Below are 20,428 nucleotides of genomic sequence, written 5' to 3'. Positions count from 1 at the left end.
CAACATGACAAATAATAAAATAATATACTCTGAATAACCACCCTTCTCCCTACTTATTAATTAAACAAATATATCTATCTAACCATCCCATCCCAAACCAACCTATTCTTCACTCTCAAAATCTCTCTCCCTCCCCTCATCCCGCCCAAAACCAAATTCAATCAACCAATCAATCAATACAAGAAGCGAACCCCCCAAAAATCGAATGTACAATCAATATGCCATAATCTCCATCTTCATCTCCTTCTCCCGCGAAATTTCCTTTAGTTAAGTAATATACACACGCATTCCGTTCCAATCATCACTCATCCATAACCATCCATAAGATATAGTGATCTTTGATGCCGTTGTAGGTAGCGGTTGAAGCCCCATTTGCGTGCTACCCTTTTTTACATTGCGTTAATCATGAGACGTAGTACACATATATCTCGTCAGAATCTTTATCCTCATCTCCATCTCATTGAGGATAAGAATCCTGTGGATACTCATAACCCACAACTTCTGACCCCTTCCAATGTATTTCCTCCAAAACCGGGTTTCGGATTCTAGGAAAGGCTTCACGACTCAACTTAAGAGTCTATTTAACATTTTCCTTTCTATTCGTAATGGCATCCGTTTCAAATTCCATCCCTGAACTCCTCCCCTTAATCGAATTTCCATTCAATTTAATCTTTGGCACTGCATCTTCCGACAAAATCGCCTTAGCAGCCACAACATCCACTCCTTGTCTGGTCAATTCATCCAATCTCTGTTCCTCCGCTAACTCATTCTCATCATTATCACTTCGATCATCCTCGACTATACTCATAAAGACGAATCGATATGCGATACGTAGGATGTAGAATAACCAGAAGAGATTGAGAGCTTGCAAACTTGCAAGGAGAGCTGTAGAGATGACGTGCGAGAGCTCACACTTGTATTGTTCCGTTTCCCAGTTCAATTCATAAGGTCCTACGGTCTTGAATTCGTTAAATTCTGAATAGAGGATTTTGAGATTAAGGTAATGTCGGAGGTAAATCCACGCGGCGATGAAGAATGCGAAGTATGGCCCTACAAGAGGGTGATCTAAGTAGTTGAGAGTTTTGGATGTCTGAAATAATGTTAGCGCGAGTTAAATGTGCTTGAGTAAAAGAACCATGAACATACAGCTAGGAAGAAATCACTGATATCATGAGTGACATAAACTGCCAATCCCATATATGTGAAATGGAAACGGTAGCTCAACCCAATAAGGAACAAAGACACAATATGATGTCCGACCAACTCTTTATAATCCTTCCTAGGTTTCTCCAAACCCAAACATAAAACTAGAGCTTGCTGCGCCCAGTATGCAGCCTGGAACAAATAATAGAATTTAAAAATCCCCTCGTGTGTTTTGTGCGGGAACCCCTCGTACATTCCGCGTGTATTGAAATACCAGACTGGTGTTCGACTCATGACGTATAAGCCACAAGGACCAAGAATACCAAAGTATATAGCAGTGTACATTTGTTCCATAAATCTCGATTGTTTTGCCCTACTCTTCAGTCCACTCTTGCGAGCCAATGGCCGGAGGAATTTCTGCATGATGAATTCTCGAGTGAAGGATAGAACCACAATGTAGAAAGAAACCAGAGCAAAATCCCACGGTCCTTTGCCATATTGAATTGGTGCTCCCGGTTCAGCACCTGCCGTTGGAGGGAGTTCATAAGCAGGGAAAATGAAATAGTGTACGGGATTCGATTTGGTTGGGTTGACAGCGTAAAGGCAGAGGATGACTGCGATGATTGCTAGAGGTGTAACCCAAGTGTGCTTCAATGCATATCTCTTATACTGCTGCAAAAGTGTCTTTGCTTTTCGCCTTTTTGAAAATGGTTTCTTTCGATCCCTATCTGCCTGGGCCTAATTGACATCAAATCCATCAGTACAAGCAATTGTCTGCGGAGAAAAGATGGGATAGTACTGACCTTAATTGTTCCAGATGAAGGCGGTCTAATATCAACAGTTGCAAAAGCCGGCGCACCCGTGTCTCCAGCCCTGATCTCTCCACCCAACCCACTAGAACGACGTCGTATTTTCGGTTTGTCAATACGAGACGGCGCATTGAGAGGCGTTAATTTATCCTGCTTTGCTGTCGATTCCAGCTGCGGGAAAGATTCGGTCATAGCCATATTCGGAGACGCGACGAACAACCAATCTTGTGAAACAATGGATGGGGAAACTTTAATGGTTCGCAATTCCTGAGATTATTAAAAAGTGGTCAATTATAATAGAAGTAAGGATCGCGGTGCAATGATTCTAAGAGGCATACAATGGTGCAAAGGAAATGTAGGAAATGTAGAAAATATATATCGTTTACTTGGGGCATTCAACTTTTTTATCAGCCGTGGGCACGTCGGACTAACAATAGTCGGTAACAGCAATGAGCTTAAAATTCATCTGGGATTCTCGGACATACATACCCACCATCCACGTCTACCTTCAAACATCATCATTCATTCCCCTGTCATCATTCATCAAAGAATACGTACCTAGTAATTCAACTACAGAACAATGCACTTTAAAGAATTTACATCATCAATGCCATAATAGTAGCTTGGTTAGTCGCAAACGATACTTTTAATCCAAGATATGCTTGGAGAGGAATGAATTGATCCTAAAAGAGCCATTCATCCACTGAGGTTTGGTTTATCGAAGACCACTACTTGTTGTAGTCTAGTAGTATATCTTCATGAGAGGAATTTACTCTACTCAATCCCTTATCTATTAATCACTCATTGGTCGTATCGCGGTTTTCGGCTCGTGGTTTTTGAACTCGTAGTTTTTGGCTTCCAATCTTTCGACTCCTCGTTCGTAGTTTCTGGCTCTTAGTTTTCAACTACCAAGTCAATTGTGGATATATGCTTGGCAAACGTAAAATAAAGGGGGTATAATTTGAATATACAGCTGGCTAATGCTATGCTATGCCTGACGCAATTTTCGTCCAGAAGAATTCGTGGTCTCATGTCTTGATTACTACTATATGTACAATGCACCCGTAGTTCGTGTGCATTGCGTTGTGGTATCTATATCCATATCCTTTTCCTTCCTTCCCATACTCCGTCGTAATTTTTTGGAACTCCTTTTGATGTCCCTATGTACCAATACACAAATGCTCAAGTCCCAGCGCCACGCTCATGCTTAAATCAAAATCGTACCATAGATGTTATATCAAGAATCTCCCACCCTAGGCCGTCGTGGTGGTGCCGGTATAGTTTTTACTGGTAAACCATCTATGATTGCGGGGAGAGCCGGCGTGACAGTACTTCGAGCTTGGACAGGGCTGCTTCGCGAACTCGAAAAATTGGGAGTCTGACGACTATTTACAAGAGTCCCTGAAGTGGTTGTATCTTCAAATCGCTGGTCTGTTTCTGGTTGCACCGCCGTCGCAAATGATATGCTACCACGATGAGTGATAGAATGTCGTTGAAGACTATCTGGAGTGTAAGGGTCACTTGTTCTGGTATGCTGATCACGTCCTGTGGTTTCACTCTCTATCTGAGATGGCCTTTCAGGTGCTGGTTGAATTGAATCTGAATCTGACTCCTCAGATTCCGACGCGTTAGCACGTCTTCTTGGTGCTGGAATTACAGTGAGAGGTAGAGGGCCTGTATTGACTGTAGGACGTGTCTTTTCACGCAACCTTTCTGCCTGGGCAGCAGCGAAACCTTCAATTCGGGCGCGCATGTCCCACCGGTTCGAGGGTTCATGACCATTAAAAGTTGTTGCAGGCTTTGCAGTATGCAACGAAACTTCTGCTGGAGGCCCTTGAACTCGATGCCGAAAAGGATTGAGGGCATTCCAATGCCAATTCTGAGCACCCGCTGCAACTTTAGGGGCATTCTGCCCCTGGTCAATGATGACTGGCTTATCGAAGTCAATTTCTTCATTGCTAATGGACCTGCTAATTGATATAGCTTCACTGTTACTTCTCGAGAGAGTTGTATTAGTACCAACAATGGGCGGAGTCGCATCACTGATGGGATGATACCTCACTGCATAGACAGTGCTCTCAGCGCTGGCAGTATCTGCCCTATTGATGGGTGTCGCAATAGGCTCGGGCCTAGTAGGCCATAATGGAGGGCGGGCCGTTAATAAATGTCTTCCTGTACGTTGATCGGAACCCGGCCCGGCCTCGAGATCGTTCGGAGCACGCGGCCTATAACGGTTAGCCAACCCAGACATTGCTGGCCAGGTCGAACCCGTAGCAGTCCCTCCCTTGTCACCTCCGTCTTTGCGGAAATGTTTAGCCCAATCCGATGTTGGGGTGACCTCTAGCATCTCGTCCCCGTCAAAGACTTCCCTTCCGAGCACTCCATCCTTCTTTTCATCTCTTTCTAGTGCTTCAATTCGCTCCACCCACTCCCATACCACCACGCTTGCTGCTGCTGCACCAACCCACCGGACATAATCACCCCATGCAGCAAGTGTAGGCTTCGAGATATCAAGGACGAAGAAAACCACGGGTACCAACACTGATACCAGCGACAACAATGCCACAAGACATATATTCCGCATTTGCGGATGATAAAATGCGTAGCGCTTCTTTGAAATAGCATAGTAAATGACCCAAGCGCAGTAGAGAAGACTTAGAGCGAGTTGGAAGAGATAAGCTAAGGCGGGTACAGCATCTGTAAAAGAGCGGGGTCGCGAATTGCCCTTGTAGACGAAGTTATTGAGGAGACTAAACAAAACATCTAGTGTGATTAATGCAAAGCCCGTCCATTTGATTATAATTTTCTCTCGCTGTCGTGGGAATAATCTTATCAGAGTCTGGGCTTGCGCGAGCCACAGAAAGGTATCCGATATAACACGAATAATCTTGAGTTCCAAACCACCATCGACTTCGTCTTGTAAGGCCCCTGCATTCATAAACCCGAGCTCGTATTGTTCTTCGGCGACACGAAACGTATCTGCCGTCGCGATAGTTAGAGAGACTGCAACAGTCAAGGCTGCAACCTTCTGTAGCCAAGGCCTTCCACCAATGCCAATGCCTGCGTCACTGCCGGATGGACCGTTCGTAAATCCGCGTCGTCCTAATACTACAGCGCCTTGAACCAGGAATGTTCTTGGGGTAATCAAAAGCATTATGACTAGCATGTATGCAATTACAGTTGTGGCAGCGAGGGCGTAACATTCCGGTATCGTGGAAGCGTAAAAGGGATCACGCAGATCGATGAACGACGCAGGACTGTTCGCACTGGTGATAACAATATCGGCCGTACCTGTACATTCTGGAGTGAAGATAGCATTGGTTGTGAGGGTGAAATATTCGGGTCCACCAAGATTGATAACGCCATTGGAGGGTAGGGTGAAAGGTGTGCAATGGGGTCGAGTAACGGTTGTAGATTGAGTTGGCGAAGGCTTCAGGTTGTTGATTAATTGTCTGCGATCCATTTTCAACTGATTGGGGGCGGCCCGGCCGCTAATTGCTCATATAAACTTAATATGAAGTTGTCGTCATGATAAGAATATTTCGGTTCTCTAATGAAGTTTGTTATTGCGTTGGGATAAATGATATATATTATGTATATATATATATGTGTGTGTGTGTGTGTGTGTGTGTGTATGTATATTATTTGCGCTGCGATGTTCGTGTTTGTGAATAACGGAAATGAAGATCAACCAAGTATTTGAGTCGCTCAGGCTTTGTTGAATTCGAGAATCAAAATGTGGAAAAGGGAGGGATGGGATGATTGAAAGACCGAATGAAAATCACGATGACTGATAATAAAATAGAGTTTGCTCACGCATCAACTTGTCTTAGAAATGTATACAATAAAAACGGGAACCAAAGTCAAAAAGGATCGAAGTATTTTGAGGTGAAGATGTGGTTGTTTATGTTTGGATTCATGAAGTGTTCGAGGTCAGTTTCATTCATACAGGTAGGTAGGTAGGTAGGTAGGTAGGTTGTTGCTTAAACTGGTGGCAAGTCACAAGTAACAGGGTGTCCGAGTGATTGATATAATGGATACGACACTGCTAGGGACCTTACCTAGGCATGGATTGTGGTCCGCAAGAGGTAATTAAAAGAGACAGAGATGCTGTGTTTGGTGTACAGAGGACTAGGTAGTGTAATGAATGCAATGCAGTTGCTGATGGGACAATGATTTTAACTTTATTTGTACGTGCATTTTTCTATTTTTTCTTTCTAGGATTTGTTGTTGATTTCGAATCCTCTCATTATTATTCTCATTTCAGAATACTGAGAATACTCTGAATATTCAATTAATAAACTAACGACCCTACCTGGACCCTACCTTGTATCTACCCATCACTAGCTACACCCTACACCCAGTTGATCCGTTCTCACCCACACCACCTTCCCCTCTTTTTCCACCGACGCTCGAATGTTCCATATTAATAATTTGGACAGTGAGTAGTCTGTATATACTCTGTATATACTATATACTGTATACTGCATACTAGATAGCTTATGTCTAGACATATTTTCCAATTCGATCGAAAATCCAAATCTGTGGTAGTAATCATCGAATGAACATGAGTGAGTTTATTATGTAGAACCTGTTTGGACTTCTACCTACACGAGAATGCATTGGACTCGGACTCGGCCTTGTCATCGTCAAGTGTATCTATCCAATTATCATGTAGCATGTGTTAATTGACCAATCTACTTTCGCATCAGCTTATATTATCTGCTCTAGCTATACTTCGTACATACCTACTTTTCTTGACTCTTGATGTCCGGTACTACGCTTCGCCACGAGTGACGGGCCAGAATACAGCCGACAAACCATACTTAACCAGTCAATCTAAATCTAAAGCCAAAGCTAAAGCAATCTAGGTCATCTACTTCGAGTAAGGTCGTATTGTGCTATCGTGGCCGGTGAGAAACTTTGCGATGGCTTGAAATTCTCCCACCTGTCGTTTCGATTTATCCCACATATGGTTACCATAAGTATCAAAGAGCAGAAATTTCGTAACACGGTCGGAATCACATTGATGTCCGCATTCTGTTCTCATTCTGCTCTCATTCTGCTCTCACTCAGGACCTTTTCTTTCCCCTTCACCATTGTTTGAATCTAATTAAAGTTCCAATGTGTTAAAGTTCGGAAAATCCTAAGATGATCTCTCCTCAAAAAATGTTCGAGGAACTGTAGAACCGTGGCTTTTTCTTCATCTCATCGCCAAGTAACGGTTACATGCCTTGGAAGTGCCTTGGGGAAAAGCTTGGTGCTGTTAAGCTATTGGGGGGACGGTTTGGTGCTACGAAAAAAAAAGTTGGGGAATTTGGGGGTAATCGGTTGAAATGGATCTCGGTAACTAATACTACAACACGTTCAGGTAGAGTTGGTGTTTCCACTGCCAACGAATGGACCGTGGAGCCGATCATCAAGTCATGGTTTGAGATGTCAGATCGATGAGAAGAGTAAGAGCCCAGCTTCCTTTACCAAAAAGGAATCTTACAACTTCAATGTGACACCTATGATGGGGTCCAATCCAATGAAGACTTTAACCATCAACTAGCACTCGGCAAAAACTTGTTTCCATGTTTCCTCACAACGGCCTCTTCTCCCCTTCTCGAGTCTTGACTCTTGACAATGTATATGATTCCATCAAATGGTAGACGAGAAATTCAACCAGGAAAGGATATTACATGGTCACTTGATCGAGCATGCAAAGCATAAATTAATGACATCTCTGTCCCGCATGGCCCTCTCCACCGGATAAATCCGGTTGTATGTATGTATATGTACATAGCTAAAAATGGTAGGAGAGCACATTTCCACAGTACGGGGTACAGAGATTTTCGAGAGAAATGTAGTGCCACCATACCAGCATAATAATTAATACTGAATGAATAAATAAGCACATGAGGGCGATTGGAAAACTTCAACGAGAACGGATAAGCGGGATAGAAAGATAATAGAGAAATCGCAGAATTTAAAGAAACCATTTCGAATTCTACACAGTTAAGATTTACAATGTATTCACAACAACCGGTCGACAAGGAATAAAGGAGAGATGGAAAAGAGAACCAAACAGGCGACTTTCTTCGATTTTGGAAGCCATCCCCATCGTAGGCTTATCTACTAGGTATCTATCTCTACGTGGTTCAGTTTGATTATTCGAGCCACACTTGAAAGATTACTTTACAATGATTGATTTATCGTCTCTTATCCGATTTCGCAATCAACACACAATAGAAGTCAAGCCACAGATAAGATCTTGCACGGGTTGATCAATTTTTGGGTTCCAAAATGTTCCAGATTACTTGTACGGAAGGAGGTAAGTGTGGAAACATGCTTAAGTAAAATTGATGGAGAGGCTAGGAGAAATGAATTATGGGCACTGGCACAGGTACATAAACCTTCTTGTTCCTTGCGGTATCTTCTGAATCCCCTTTAACTCTTAAGCAGCACTTCCGATGCTTTATAACGTAATGAATGTAATGTACGCAGTAATGTATGGAGTAGAGTGTAGCCCTTTTGATGACTTCATGGTATCGTAACTTACTCGAACGCAATTCTGCTTGTGCAAACCAATAGATGGGCTTGTTTATTTAGGTAAGACTTACGCTGTACATTAGGTAGGGGCACCAGGGGGTAAAGTTCTTCTGAAACGAAATGCAGATTCAACCATGCTGCCCTGACCTACTGCAATGATCAATCAATCAATCAATGCCATCCATCCTCAATGATGATACCCACAAACAATGATAGCACATCAATACCTATGTAGCTAAAATGCACACAATATCTTTTAGACGCGGGGTTAGTTGGGACGAATCAATTGGAAGGATGATGAGGGATGATGGAGAGAGAACTAATCTATCTGCTGGACAGTAATCTTGAGGCAGGAAAGAGATCACCCAAGTCTCTCACTGCATACTCAGTCGTCCCTCCGTCACTCCTTCACTCCTACCAGCCCTCCAATTAGCTATCTACCTATGCCTCATTCACAGAAACCTATTTTCGGTACAATTCTCAGGAGGAAAAGGTCTTGGCATCCATAGCTCGGTAATATTGCTGCATAATTGTGTAAAATAAAAAGTTGTACGTCTCGCGGTCTGGTCTGTACTCCATACTGAGATACTTTGAAAGATTTGAGAGTAATCTAATCAAATGAAACAAACATCTTTGACAATGTTCAACCTCTTTCAAGAATTTCATAGAGTCGCTCCAAGAGTTACCATGATATACTAGTATTTATTCGTTCACACGGCAATTACCCTACTGTTACAATAGTTTCATTTTACTTCTGATCAAACCATTTTGTTCTTCTAGTAGACTTTCTTAACCTCTTCCCAATAATCACTCCTTTTCCTGATTCCCATTAGGAAGCCTTTTCATTCATGACCTGCTGCTTGAAAGTCGATCCTCCTATCAGCCCCGTGCTAAGGCTTGATTGACATTTCACATTTCACATTTCATATTATTTCATTTATTTGTCTTGCCTCTAATCCCGGAAACCTTCAAAAACTTCTTGACCTCTCAATACTTTTGGACTTCATAACAATTATTCGTCGCTACCTACCTATCTTGCCTTGCCCTATTCACTCCTTTTCACCACGACTTTCACTTCAGGGCTTAGATGTGGCAGAGCAATCTTGCTGTATTTCATTTGGATGTTAATCATAATCTGTGCTCGTGCCTGTCACAAATCATCTCATAAAGTGGCAGTTAAATAAACCACTGCCAGAACCAGATTTATTATTCTTTCGAGGTTTGCGACCTCACGATACGATAGAGTCATGACGCGCCCGGAAATTATTCGCGCTGGTTGGTTTTGATTACCTCACTGCCGCTCTTCAATGGTTACTGATTTTATAGATTCAATTGACCTCCAGGACCCAAATGCTCCATCGGCGCAAGACCATTCCAAGAAGCAGGCGGATGCAACACCTTTAGGTACTGGGCCGCCCGCTCCACATCAGGCCGAAGCACTGCGAGAAGCCGCCGCAGATGTCGCGGATGAACAGCATCGAAGTCCGCGAGTGTCAAGGGAATGGGCCAATGGCGAAGGGCAAATGATACAAGATTTTACGAGTGACGACTTGGCCGCTGAGGTTACTTCTGCCTTGAACGGGAACAATCAGCAAGACGATTTGGCAATTGCTCAGAATGGTGGTTCGGGAGGTGCTTGGGGCGAAGACGGGGACATGGCAGATGCTGAAGGGGATGATAGCATGGATGATGATATGATGGACAAGATTTCAAGCTCTCCATCCATCGACGATGGTGGGTATTTCCTTCCAAAACATTGGCCTTCTAGGTCCGACTCCCTCTCCCGAGAAAGCTCCTCGTCGTTTTCACAAGCGTGCGGCGAAAGTTCATCCCCTTTCGTGGAGCCACCCACTTTCTTTCCATTACAACCCATGAGCGACCAGCTAGAAATGGACCTGAGCCAGGTGGCTCACGAAGTTCAATATCATCATCATCATCTAGGTGAGTATCTCGACCGAGCGAATAGTACTACGTCCAATTACGATCCCGACGCGCCTATACCAGTAACCCCGGAAAAATATGGACCTTCTATGGAAGAGCAAGACCAGGACTACAACGAAGAGTATTTTCATGACCAGCTCGCAGCGATGCATGATTCGGACCAGGACACGGCCCCAAATTCCTTTTTCGATCCTTACGACTATGAGACCATGACCATACCATACGAAAGCTCCGAGGACGAAGAAGACCAACATGATAATGACGACGACGATGATGATGATATTCCATATGCTGCTGACTCTAGATTTGTTGATTCCGGATGGGGTGGAGAGTGCTTACAAGAATCAGAAGATATCGATTTCGAATTCGTCTACGCGCTCCATACCTTCGTCGCTACAGTAGAAGGCCAAGCGAATGCCACCAAGGGAGATACCATGGTTTTACTGGACGATAGTAACAGCTATTGGTGGCTAGTAAGGGTAGTCAAGGACAGTAGTATAGGCAAGTCACACGGCAAATCATCTCATCTAGCCGCTAACATTAGTTTCAACGGTAGGTTACTTACCAGCAGAACATATCGAAACGCCAACGGAAAGACTAGCAAGACTTAACAAACATAGGAATATTGATGTACGTGATATTTCTTGGCCTTCGACACTTTACTGATATGCACAGCTTTCATCGACCAGGCTGGGAGACCAAGCAGAGAAGTCAAAAAATCCCCTGAAGAAAGCAATTCGACGAAGGAATGCTAAGACTGTGACCTTTACGGCACCGACATACGTCGAGGCTTCGGATGTCGATTACTCTACTGACGAAGAGGATGGTGATGGGGATTTCTACGGGCAACAAGAGCAACAGCGTGAACAACAAGAGCAGACCGTTGAGGACGATGAAATCGTTGCAATAGAGCCGCTCAAACCACGTTCTGAGCTACGCGAAGTGAAATCGGAAAGTCCAGATCGTGACAATTCTGCCGTTAAATCAAGCTTAGACGGAGCTAGAAATAGCGACGAGATATCGGAAGGAAAACTAGAAGGTAGCAAATCCAGGAATGGTACTCTACGCAACACGGATTCATTCTTCAAAGACGACACTGTAGAAACTCGAAAAATTACACTTACGCCAAATCTGCTTCGTGATGATTCTAGCACTTCAACTCGGACATCTAATGACTCGGAGAAACAGAAGCAGAGGCCGAGCCTCGATAGACTTGAGAAGGATCTTGTCTCAGACAAAACTAAGGACAAGAAGGAAAAGAAAGACAAGAAAGAAAAGGAGAAGAAGCCAGGAATGCTTAGCGGGCTATTCAAGCGAAAGGACAAGAAGTCGAAGCAGCAAGATGATGATCTCGAAGACTCAATAACATCAAGCAAACAATCAAGCGAGAATCCTAGGTCATCCCCTTCTCCTAGCAAGGACTCGGATCTGGCATCTCTCGAGGAATCAAGTCCTGAAACTCAAAAACAGCCCAGCAAGTTACAAAAACAACCGCGACCAGAAACCTCGCCCAGTCGCAACCAAAACACGAGGGCGCCAAGGTCTATGGAACCACAGCTTGCGACAATTTCTGAACGTGCATTCGCAGCTGATTCGGCCCCAGGGCCTTCACTACGTCTAGTACAGCCCGAGCCGCACTCTGTCACTCCAAGCCAACAGGAATCTCCCAGCTCACCCACGACTTCGAGTCCCAGGTCACCTGGAGCGATATCTAAAATTTTACATTCCGCAATTTCTACCAATTCAGAGCCAAAGCCTGTCAAAACCAAAAAAGCAAAGGCTCGAGTCGAGTTGGATGATTTTGATTCATCTTCGGAAGAATCTGATGTTGAAGAATCTATTCGTTCCTCAGGTGAACAGGCTGAACGACCTATTCCAGGTAGCTTTCCTGACAGTTACATCGCCGCCTCTGCGAATGAAGTTGGTGACGCTGTGGACGAGAGATTATTGGAATCGCCAGTACAAGTCTCTCCGATCACGCCGACAACTTCCCAACCGCCAGCACTCATGGTTGATACGTCTAGTCAAGAAGAACCACCATCACCAATGTCATCACCTTCACCTGAGCTTATTGATGCTGATGATATTAAGAAGGGGACGGGAAGCTCTACAACTTCAACATCCACACCTACCTGGAGCGACTCGCATCTTAGGACATTCTTCGATGATGATACCGACATAAGAGATCTGCTAGTGGTTGTGTACGATAAATCAGGGGTCGTGCCGGCAGGATCAGATCATCCTATTGTGGGCAACCTTTTCAAGGAAGAAAATGCCAAACTGGCAGATATAACCAATGTGAGTTTTGATGAGATGGGGAAAAAATATTCTTGTACTGACTATATTACAGCGTTTGGATGGAATGCTAGGTGATTGGTTAGCCCGCAAAATGAGGACACAATCTTCATGATAGAAGACCAAATACAAATTGTAAATCTTACATGAATCGATGAATTTATGATGAAGCTGGAGTGGTTTGGGCACAAATTCTGGCGCTACTGGGGAAAAGGAGGGTTTGGCATGGGGATGGGGATGGGATACCTTATACCACAACATTGGATCTTTGAAAGATTTGTTCATTCGGCAGCATTGGCAAGGGCGCCTTGTACATAGTTTTGCTTGCATCGTCGGCTGGTTACTTTCGATTGGTTTTTTTTTCTTTTCATACTGCTCTTGATGGATTTATATATCAAAAGATTCTGTTGTCCGCGGGTATCCGAAAGGTCGCATACTAGGTAGCATTGAGCTTTTCGCTTCCGTAGGTGAGACCTGACTGAATTGAGCTTCAATTGAGTATTGTGTTGTACATTGGTTCACACGGGTGATATGAATGGTGATTACATATATATTCTATATACATGTATATACGTATATATATTATTATAGCGGTTAAATAAACAACCAGCGGCGACAAACGCGGGAACTATACTATTTCCAATTTTTTAGATGATCGTCATTGACGTTTTGTTGTTAAGGTAAGTATTTATGGAGCTTTTTTCCTGTTGTTTTAACGCCCCGGTTCCACATGGGGAAATGCTCATTCGTTGGCTTTTCTTGGATCCTTGTCTTGAATGATAGGTACCTATATTAATGTAATGATGTGACTTCATTGGATGTTGCATTCTTTATTTTGTGGCTTGGGTGGTTGTGAGAGGGGAATATTTGAATATTCGAAGTAAGATTTACACTAGCTAACTGGGTATGGAGTATGTATTACCCATATATACATAACATAGTACATGTCAAACTTGGAGCTTGTGATATTTATTGTCCTGTACAACTAACTTCACAATCCAATTTACTGACCTGGTATTCTAAACATTTAGCTAAATGTTGTCAATCTTCGAATTCTTGCTTGGGATGTGTGATACTGAAATCGTTTGAGTTACTGCTAGGTACTTATTTGGTGACAGTACTAGCGACCTCCTAAATACCGTTAATAATCATCTACTCTCATCCTGATACAATTTCACCTTCATAGGACCATACTATCCGGCGTTTGGCATACATCTGTTTATCATTTCCTCCACTTGGAAACGGGGTAACTTGCCCGCTTCACTTTGAACGACCTCTCATCTACCTCCTCTGTGCTCACTCTGTGCTCACTCTGCGACCAACCCACCACACCAGCCATTAAAAAAGTACAGAGAAAACGTACAGACACAGTTTAACCCACCACCATCCAGCTCCATAAATTTAAGCGCAGAGCTTGGACCACTCTCTCACAGAAGGTTAAGCGAAACGTCTGCATCTACTGTATGATTCTTGTTCAGGAACTTGGTTTCAATCGCTGCGACAAAGCCTTTTGGTCTGTTTTGCGCGCCTTCGCCTTCTTGCCTTTGAGATATAATTATGGCATTCGAGTCCGGCACAGCCTACCCAGAATCTGATGCGGATGACGAGTACGAGAGAAGTGTGCATAACAGTTCCCCAGTCCCCGCCAACGATTCAGAGGATTCCGACGGTCTTTCCTCCAATGAGCATACCCCGACTACATACGGCAACCATGGCATCGGGGAGAGTTTACCGGAGGCTATCATAACGTGCTGGACCGAGGAAGATTGCGCCGAATTCGTACGTAGTCTGGGACTGCGGCTGTATGAAGAAATATTCTTAGGTATGCTTCAAAGCGGTATTGATTGACCTTGGATCTCTTATCTAATTGAGAGAGATAGATGGTGGGATCACTGGAGATGTACTGGTAGCATTACACCATAAAGATTTAAAAGATATGGGAATAACGAGTGTGGGGCATCGACTTACAATTCTCAAGAACGTTTACGACATCAAGATCAAGCAGGATGTGCCTGTAGAGAGTGATGATTATGTGCCACTGTGTGAGTTGGTTGATTGAATGGCAATGAGTACTTTAGCTGACTTCCTCTGTAGCAGCAGACGCCGAGGCACAGTATGCCACCGCAACACTCAAAGATATCAAATATCTTGTCGAGCAATTAAGATTACGAGATGAACGAATGAGCATCGCAGAAATGGAATTACGCAGGCTAACTGCTGAGTATACTCGATTGCGGGAGGACCTTTTACCAGTGTTTCGGATGGCGAAAGAAGGACAACCGTTACCATACCACCCTCCTGGAACCAGCAATCAAAGCTCATATTCTTACGATAACAACAATACGCTGTCACCTCCTGCACCAACGCCTTCTTCAAGCCAATCAGGACTTTCGCGAAAGTTCTCAACCAAAAAGCTCTTTTTAGAATCAACGCCAAAAAATGCATCTCCTACATTCAATTTACAATCCAACCATGATAGGTCTATGATGGAACAAGCTCTCGACCCTGCAAACGCTGCCGAGCGGGCAGTCCTCTCTTCATCGCACCTCAGCGCTACGAACAGCGGCTCGCAATCACTGTCTCCTGGTCAACCTTCGCCAACTTCCCCTCCTCCCAGTCATTTGAGTGGATCCACTTTGGCCTCACGTTCATACCGATCGGATCAACAACCTACTCCAGGCCGCAGCACCTTCCCTCAAAACGATAACGACCAGTATCCTCCATCTACATACTCCCGCGATAGTACCAAACCAGCACCTTCACGGCGAGCCCAAACACCTGCTATTGAACCACCTTCTGGTGGCGGTGGTGCTTCAGTCGAAATATTCAAATCATTCCGTGTCAGTATGGAAGACCCATGCTACAAGGTCTTGCCTGCTGCTTTGAAAAAATACAACATTAATGCGCCGTGGGAACAATACGCTTTATACATTGTCTATGGGGACAAGGAAAGATGTTTGGGCATGGAAGAGAAGCCTCTGATTCTATTCAAACAATTAGACAAGGAAGGCAAAAAGCCTATGTTTATGCTGAGGAAGATTAGCCCCAATACAGAGCCTGGAATACAAGACGTTCCTGGAAGTGCAGGTCTAGACGGTAGAAATGGTGGTCGTGGTGGAAACAACTCTATATACGACCCCCCTGGTGGCATTATATGACCTCGGTCAGCTTTTCGGATTAGAAGTCATTTCTTGGAGTTGCTGCATTGGTTTACACTGCAAAGCGAAAGTAGGCGACACCACGATTTCTTGTGATAGTATGTGTATTGGAAAGAGACTTTATTGGATTACAAATTTAGGGTAAATTCACTTTGTTATGTATCGGCTAGCCAGCTGTTTTGGTATTTTTTCGGTCATATTATCTATCAATGAGGCGTATCATGAGATGAACGGTTGAATATTTGTTTTTGGTCGCATTTGACTGTGGAAGGGAGTTTTTGGATGAAACTCCTGGTTTGGATATATAGGCAGCTTGTAGTGGCTGATAGGGCGGGGTAAATCCAAGGGAAAATAGCTTTGGCAAAGCTGAGAGGGGCTGGGTTGGCTTGCGTGGAAAGGAAACAATGGGAACAGGAAGACATATAAATCAAACGAAGAGGGTTTATGGGAGATTTATCAAAAATTTATTAAAGACTTACAATTGTTGACCTTTTTACGTGATCAAACAGAATGGGGGTCTTTAGACAGGCCTTACTGTGAATAAGAACTGGTAGGTTAGATGTTCGACTGATTGATAATCTAGACAATTAGTATGATAGACAAACTTTTGAGGCATATAATATAACCTTCTAGAAAAGCTCCCGTATAAGATATCATGAAAGCCTTGTTTTAGGCGGGCCTCAGGTAGTGTACTCCGCACAAACCCTTCCCCAGCTGGATGAGGACGTAATCTAAAGTAGTACGTATTCGAGTAAATGACGGAGGGTGAAACTTTCAAAATAACGAATTAGGATAAGGGTATGTAGAGACTTACATAAACATAGGTATGATCGGAATTCATAAGCTTCACAAGTTAGTTTATTCAAGGCTTTGTTTGGAATGATCTACATTTTATAAATAGATACTATACTGTACGCACTTGAGAAGTGGAGTTAGATGGATAAAAATTGCCGAAACTAATCGAGCCAATTAGAGGTTATGGGGCACGGGATTGTTTGTCTTGACGGGTATACCAGTGGTAGCTTACGCGTGGTGATTGCATGTGGCTCAGCCTCATCTACGGGAACTTTCAAAGCTTCGTGCTCATAGCCCGATGAATAGGTGGATCATCCTTCACCTTGCGCATCTTTTGATGATATATTATTATTGTACTCGAGTATAGTAGCTACAAACAACTAACTAATTTGCACGAATCATACTGGCACCATTACCGAGTTTCATCACATCTAGCTATAATCATTTTTGTCCGTTCCAGAGTGAAAATCCAAAACATCCAACAAATCATCTATTTATCTGCTTGTTTTGTCCTTGGATCAACTTTCTTTAACAACTTGAAGAGTCAACCACTTATTGCAGCAGTCCTTGTAACTGCATCACATCATCATGCTTGACGAGAACCTCCCCACCTTTTTCTTCAAAGCATCAACCGATACTCCTCTCTCAACGCCCATCTTCCTCCGACAAGATGGCTCCGACCTCCAACCCGAATACTTATTCCGCCGACCTGATAGCAATCTGCCAGCCTCGAAAAACTGCTACGCAGTAGCCCTATACGATTCTTGTAACCCTGAAGTCCTCTATGCAGAAGTACTAGTCCAACCCGAATGGACCCAACCTACTCTTTCCCAGGCCGAAATTCGTGCTCAAAATGGCATTCCTCCTCCTCCCGTACCAATCGTCCCACAGAGTTTCACGGTCCAGTTATACAATCCTGATCAGCAAGTCTTGGTGAAACAGATACCCGGTTCGTGGAATAGTTCGGCGTATTGGGAATTTGAGATGCCTCAGATTAGTTTTCGTGCTCCTTCTGCCTCGGCTCTTGATAGAAGTCAGAGTGATCCCGCAATGTCTGATTTTACACCCAAGGTTGGGTTCAAGTGGAAGAGAGATGGGAAGTTTTCTAAAGATTTATCTTGTTTCCTGGTCGGGCAAACTACAGAGGGTAAAAGAAGTAAAGAGCCAGATATACCAATTGCCATGTTTAAAGGGGGGAAAGATCTCACCATCTATCAACCCAATATGCATCGAGTTGAAGTTGAAGATTTCAAGGGTTTAGAAGTAGTACTTTTATTATCGGCCCCAGTTATCAAGGATATATTCTTCAATCCCACGCGCGAAATGTTTAATATAAGTTCACCGAATACTAATCCAGGCCCCTCCCGAAAACGCAATAATAGCGGCCCTGTCATCCGCGAAAATAGTAGAACGGCTATCTCCCCCATCATGGCCGGAGGTCTCATAACTAATCCCCCACCTCGCCGTACCTCATACCCTCTCCCACCAGGACCATCTCACCACCCCTCACCAGTAAACCCGCGCACACAATGGGAAATCGACACCGAAACCGCGCGTTTAAAAGCGCTAGTCGAAGCCGAAGAACGCGAACGCCAACATCTTGAATTAATAGAAGAACAACGGATCAAGAAAATGTTAGAAGAAGAAGAAAAAGAACAGAGGAGAAGAGACGCCGAAATCGCTAAAGAAACAGATCGTTTGAGAAAACAATATGGTGTTACTCCTGTTAATGGATCTGCCGTGCCCGGAAACTCAATACGGAGAATTCAGTTTGCCCCGCAGCAGGTGCCGCTGAGACCGGCTATTACTACTGCGTCTTCTAGTGCGTTGTCGCCGTCGAGAACGAGACCCTTGAGTATGGGTCCGTCAAATTTTTCTTTGTCGAGTGGTTGGTTTGGGGGGGCGTCTTCGTCGCAGCAGCAGCAGAGGCAGGGTCAGGGTCAGGGGCAAGGGCAAAGTCCGTATTTGCAAGCGCCTGGTAATGGGGCGGCGAGTTCGAGTGGATTTTTTGGGGGTAAGAAAATGCAGAAGAAGAGGAGTGTGTTTTTTTAGGGTGATAGGGGAGAGGTGGTGAGGTGGTGAGGTGGTGAGGTGGGGTGGGTTTTTGATGAGGAGGGGGGAGATGTTGATTGTTTGATGCGTGTGTATATATTTATGTATAGATGATGATGAAGATGAAGATGGAGGGAATAAGAAAGGAATAAGAGGATGAAAATGAAGATGGAGAAATTCCATTTCATCTCATTTCATCTTATCGCTGTGTTACTGATTTGAATGATTATGGATGGAGTAATGGTCTGGTCTAGTCAGGTCAGGTCAGGTCTGGTATAGTATATTATAGTCTAGTATGATATAATCTACTCAAATAGACGGCTAGGAATAAAACTCCTGTTTTACCGATATTCTTTTGATCAATTTGCTGTCTGTAATGGAATTTGAAGTTTTAAAGCTGGCGAGTAGGGCGCTTCGATGTAAATATAAATAAAGAGTAAATTTATCAATTCAGGATTAAATGATTCATCATTCCCTAGATCTTTAAAATGAACTAGAGATTAATATTAAAAGAAGGCAGGCGGTTAATGATAGAAATTAATCAGTGTCAGTATTGTACACAACTAAGAACGATTCTATAAAGAGCTATGAAAGGCTAGCTAGTTGGTTGAAGTGTGTAAGCCGTACATATAAATATAAATCTGTATCTCTGGTATCATATCATTCATTGTGCTAGTGTATTATTATTATTATAAAGTAGATCACTAGATTATATTTCTTAGGTGGGAAAATTCTAGTGGCTGGTTGGATATCTATCATCTTTTTAATATTTCTTAATTATAATTATAATTAGATTCTAATTGTTATCTATCGACTTATTATAAGTTACCTTTAAAAGCAAGCAACGGATAAAATCCAACTCTCATCACTCTCCAACTTACTATCCTCAATATCTAAAGCTTGATGGGTATAAGGCAATTATTGTATAATCCCTCGTAAATAAATTCGATTCTAAGTTTATTTGATCGGAAAGTATTACATATACATCCTCGATATTTTTTATGTCAACCCCCTCCCTGTGCCCATGATCGATTATATTCTCCGCAGTATAATTACGGGCTAATATTTGATTTTAATTAAGGTTTTAATTAATGCTCTGGTTCTTTGTGTTAAAGATACTCGTATCTTTTTATTAGGGTGGATGTGTGTGTGAAAGGGCAAGTGTGCGTAGTTTAGATAGCTTCTATCCGTCGCGGAAGAGTTAATTATTATTTTTTAGAGTAAGGGCGATATTGGAATGCGAGTAGAAGGGAAAGAGTAACTATGCAAATTGTGAGCACTGAGATGTATAAGCTTTTTGGTTCTTTCAAATCTTGAACTGTTGATTTCTTGATCATGATAGCTTATCTTCATTATCTCTGTTAACTTACAACTCATCCTGGTTTCTCATTCAGAGAACTGTCATTCTTTGAAATTTATATCTTGATTGTCTAGTGCTCGCTAATATATAGCCCCTTAGCTCATCATGGAAAGTTCAACATCATAACATACGCCACTAAACCCCGTGTTCTTTTCACATATCACATGTCCCATCATTTCAAATCCATTTAGGATATATTTGAATTTTAAGGTTATCCTACCAGATGTCCACTCTAGCCGACTTACCATATCAAGCCAGCATATATCTACTATAATCCCATTGGCCTATGGCGTTAAAGTCATTCAAGGCTTATGAAAGGAAAATAGTTGAAATGAGAATAA

At 43.1% G+C, this 20,428-nt stretch overlaps 6 protein-coding genes across 6 annotated transcripts; 3 read left to right on the top strand and 3 right to left on the bottom strand.

The window, feature by feature from the left end:
- Positions 1-577: 577 nt before the first annotated feature.
- On the bottom strand, positions 578-2,150 carry SS1G_03198 (hypothetical protein; the record flags this gene model as incomplete). The annotated part of the gene is made up of 3 exons (XM_001595060.1): positions 578-1,090; positions 1,147-1,881; positions 1,947-2,150. The coding sequence occupies 3 exons, from the start codon at positions 2,148-2,150 to the stop codon at positions 578-580; spliced, it is 1,452 nt and encodes a 483-aa protein (XP_001595110.1).
- A 1,039-nt stretch (positions 2,151-3,189) lies between these two features.
- On the bottom strand, positions 3,190-5,415 carry SS1G_03197 (hypothetical protein; the record flags this gene model as incomplete). The annotated part of the gene is made up of 1 exon (XM_001595059.1): positions 3,190-5,415. The coding sequence occupies one exon, from the start codon at positions 5,413-5,415 to the stop codon at positions 3,190-3,192; it is 2,226 nt and encodes a 741-aa protein (XP_001595109.1).
- Positions 5,416-6,555: 1,140 nt separating this feature from the next.
- On the bottom strand, positions 6,556-6,776 carry SS1G_03196 (predicted protein; the record flags this gene model as incomplete). Its single annotated transcript, XM_001595058.1, has 2 exons — positions 6,556-6,611; positions 6,701-6,776. The coding sequence occupies 2 exons, from the start codon at positions 6,774-6,776 to the stop codon at positions 6,556-6,558; spliced, it is 132 nt and encodes a 43-aa protein (XP_001595108.1).
- A 2,957-nt stretch (positions 6,777-9,733) lies between these two features.
- On the top strand, positions 9,734-12,837 carry SS1G_03195 (hypothetical protein; the record flags this gene model as incomplete). The annotated part of the gene is made up of 4 exons (XM_001595057.1): positions 9,734-9,761; positions 9,813-10,900; positions 11,103-12,725; positions 12,778-12,837. 4 exons carry the CDS (start codon positions 9,734-9,736, stop codon positions 12,835-12,837), a joined length of 2,799 nt encoding a protein of 932 aa, XP_001595107.1.
- Positions 12,838-14,279: 1,442 nt separating this feature from the next.
- Positions 14,280-15,880, top strand: SS1G_03194 (hypothetical protein; the record flags this gene model as incomplete). The annotated part of the gene is made up of 3 exons (XM_001595056.1): positions 14,280-14,544; positions 14,603-14,764; positions 14,817-15,880. 3 exons carry the CDS (start codon positions 14,280-14,282, stop codon positions 15,878-15,880), a joined length of 1,491 nt encoding a protein of 496 aa, XP_001595106.1.
- Positions 15,881-17,263: 1,383 nt separating this feature from the next.
- On the top strand, positions 17,264-18,887 carry SS1G_03193 (hypothetical protein; the record flags this gene model as incomplete). The annotated part of the gene is made up of 2 exons (XM_001595055.1): positions 17,264-18,713; positions 18,838-18,887. 2 exons carry the CDS (start codon positions 17,264-17,266, stop codon positions 18,885-18,887), a joined length of 1,500 nt encoding a protein of 499 aa, XP_001595105.1.
- Between the last annotated feature and the right edge of the window lie 1,541 nt (positions 18,888-20,428).

This window comes from Sclerotinia sclerotiorum, genomic scaffold (genome assembly GCF_000146945.2).
Source record: "Sclerotinia sclerotiorum 1980 UF-70 scaffold_4 genomic scaffold, whole genome shotgun sequence".
Classification (NCBI taxonomy): Eukaryota; Fungi; Ascomycota; class Leotiomycetes; order Helotiales; family Sclerotiniaceae; genus Sclerotinia; species Sclerotinia sclerotiorum.
Note: the sequence above shows the minus strand (reverse complement) of the source record. Positions and strands in the feature narration are given on the sequence as shown.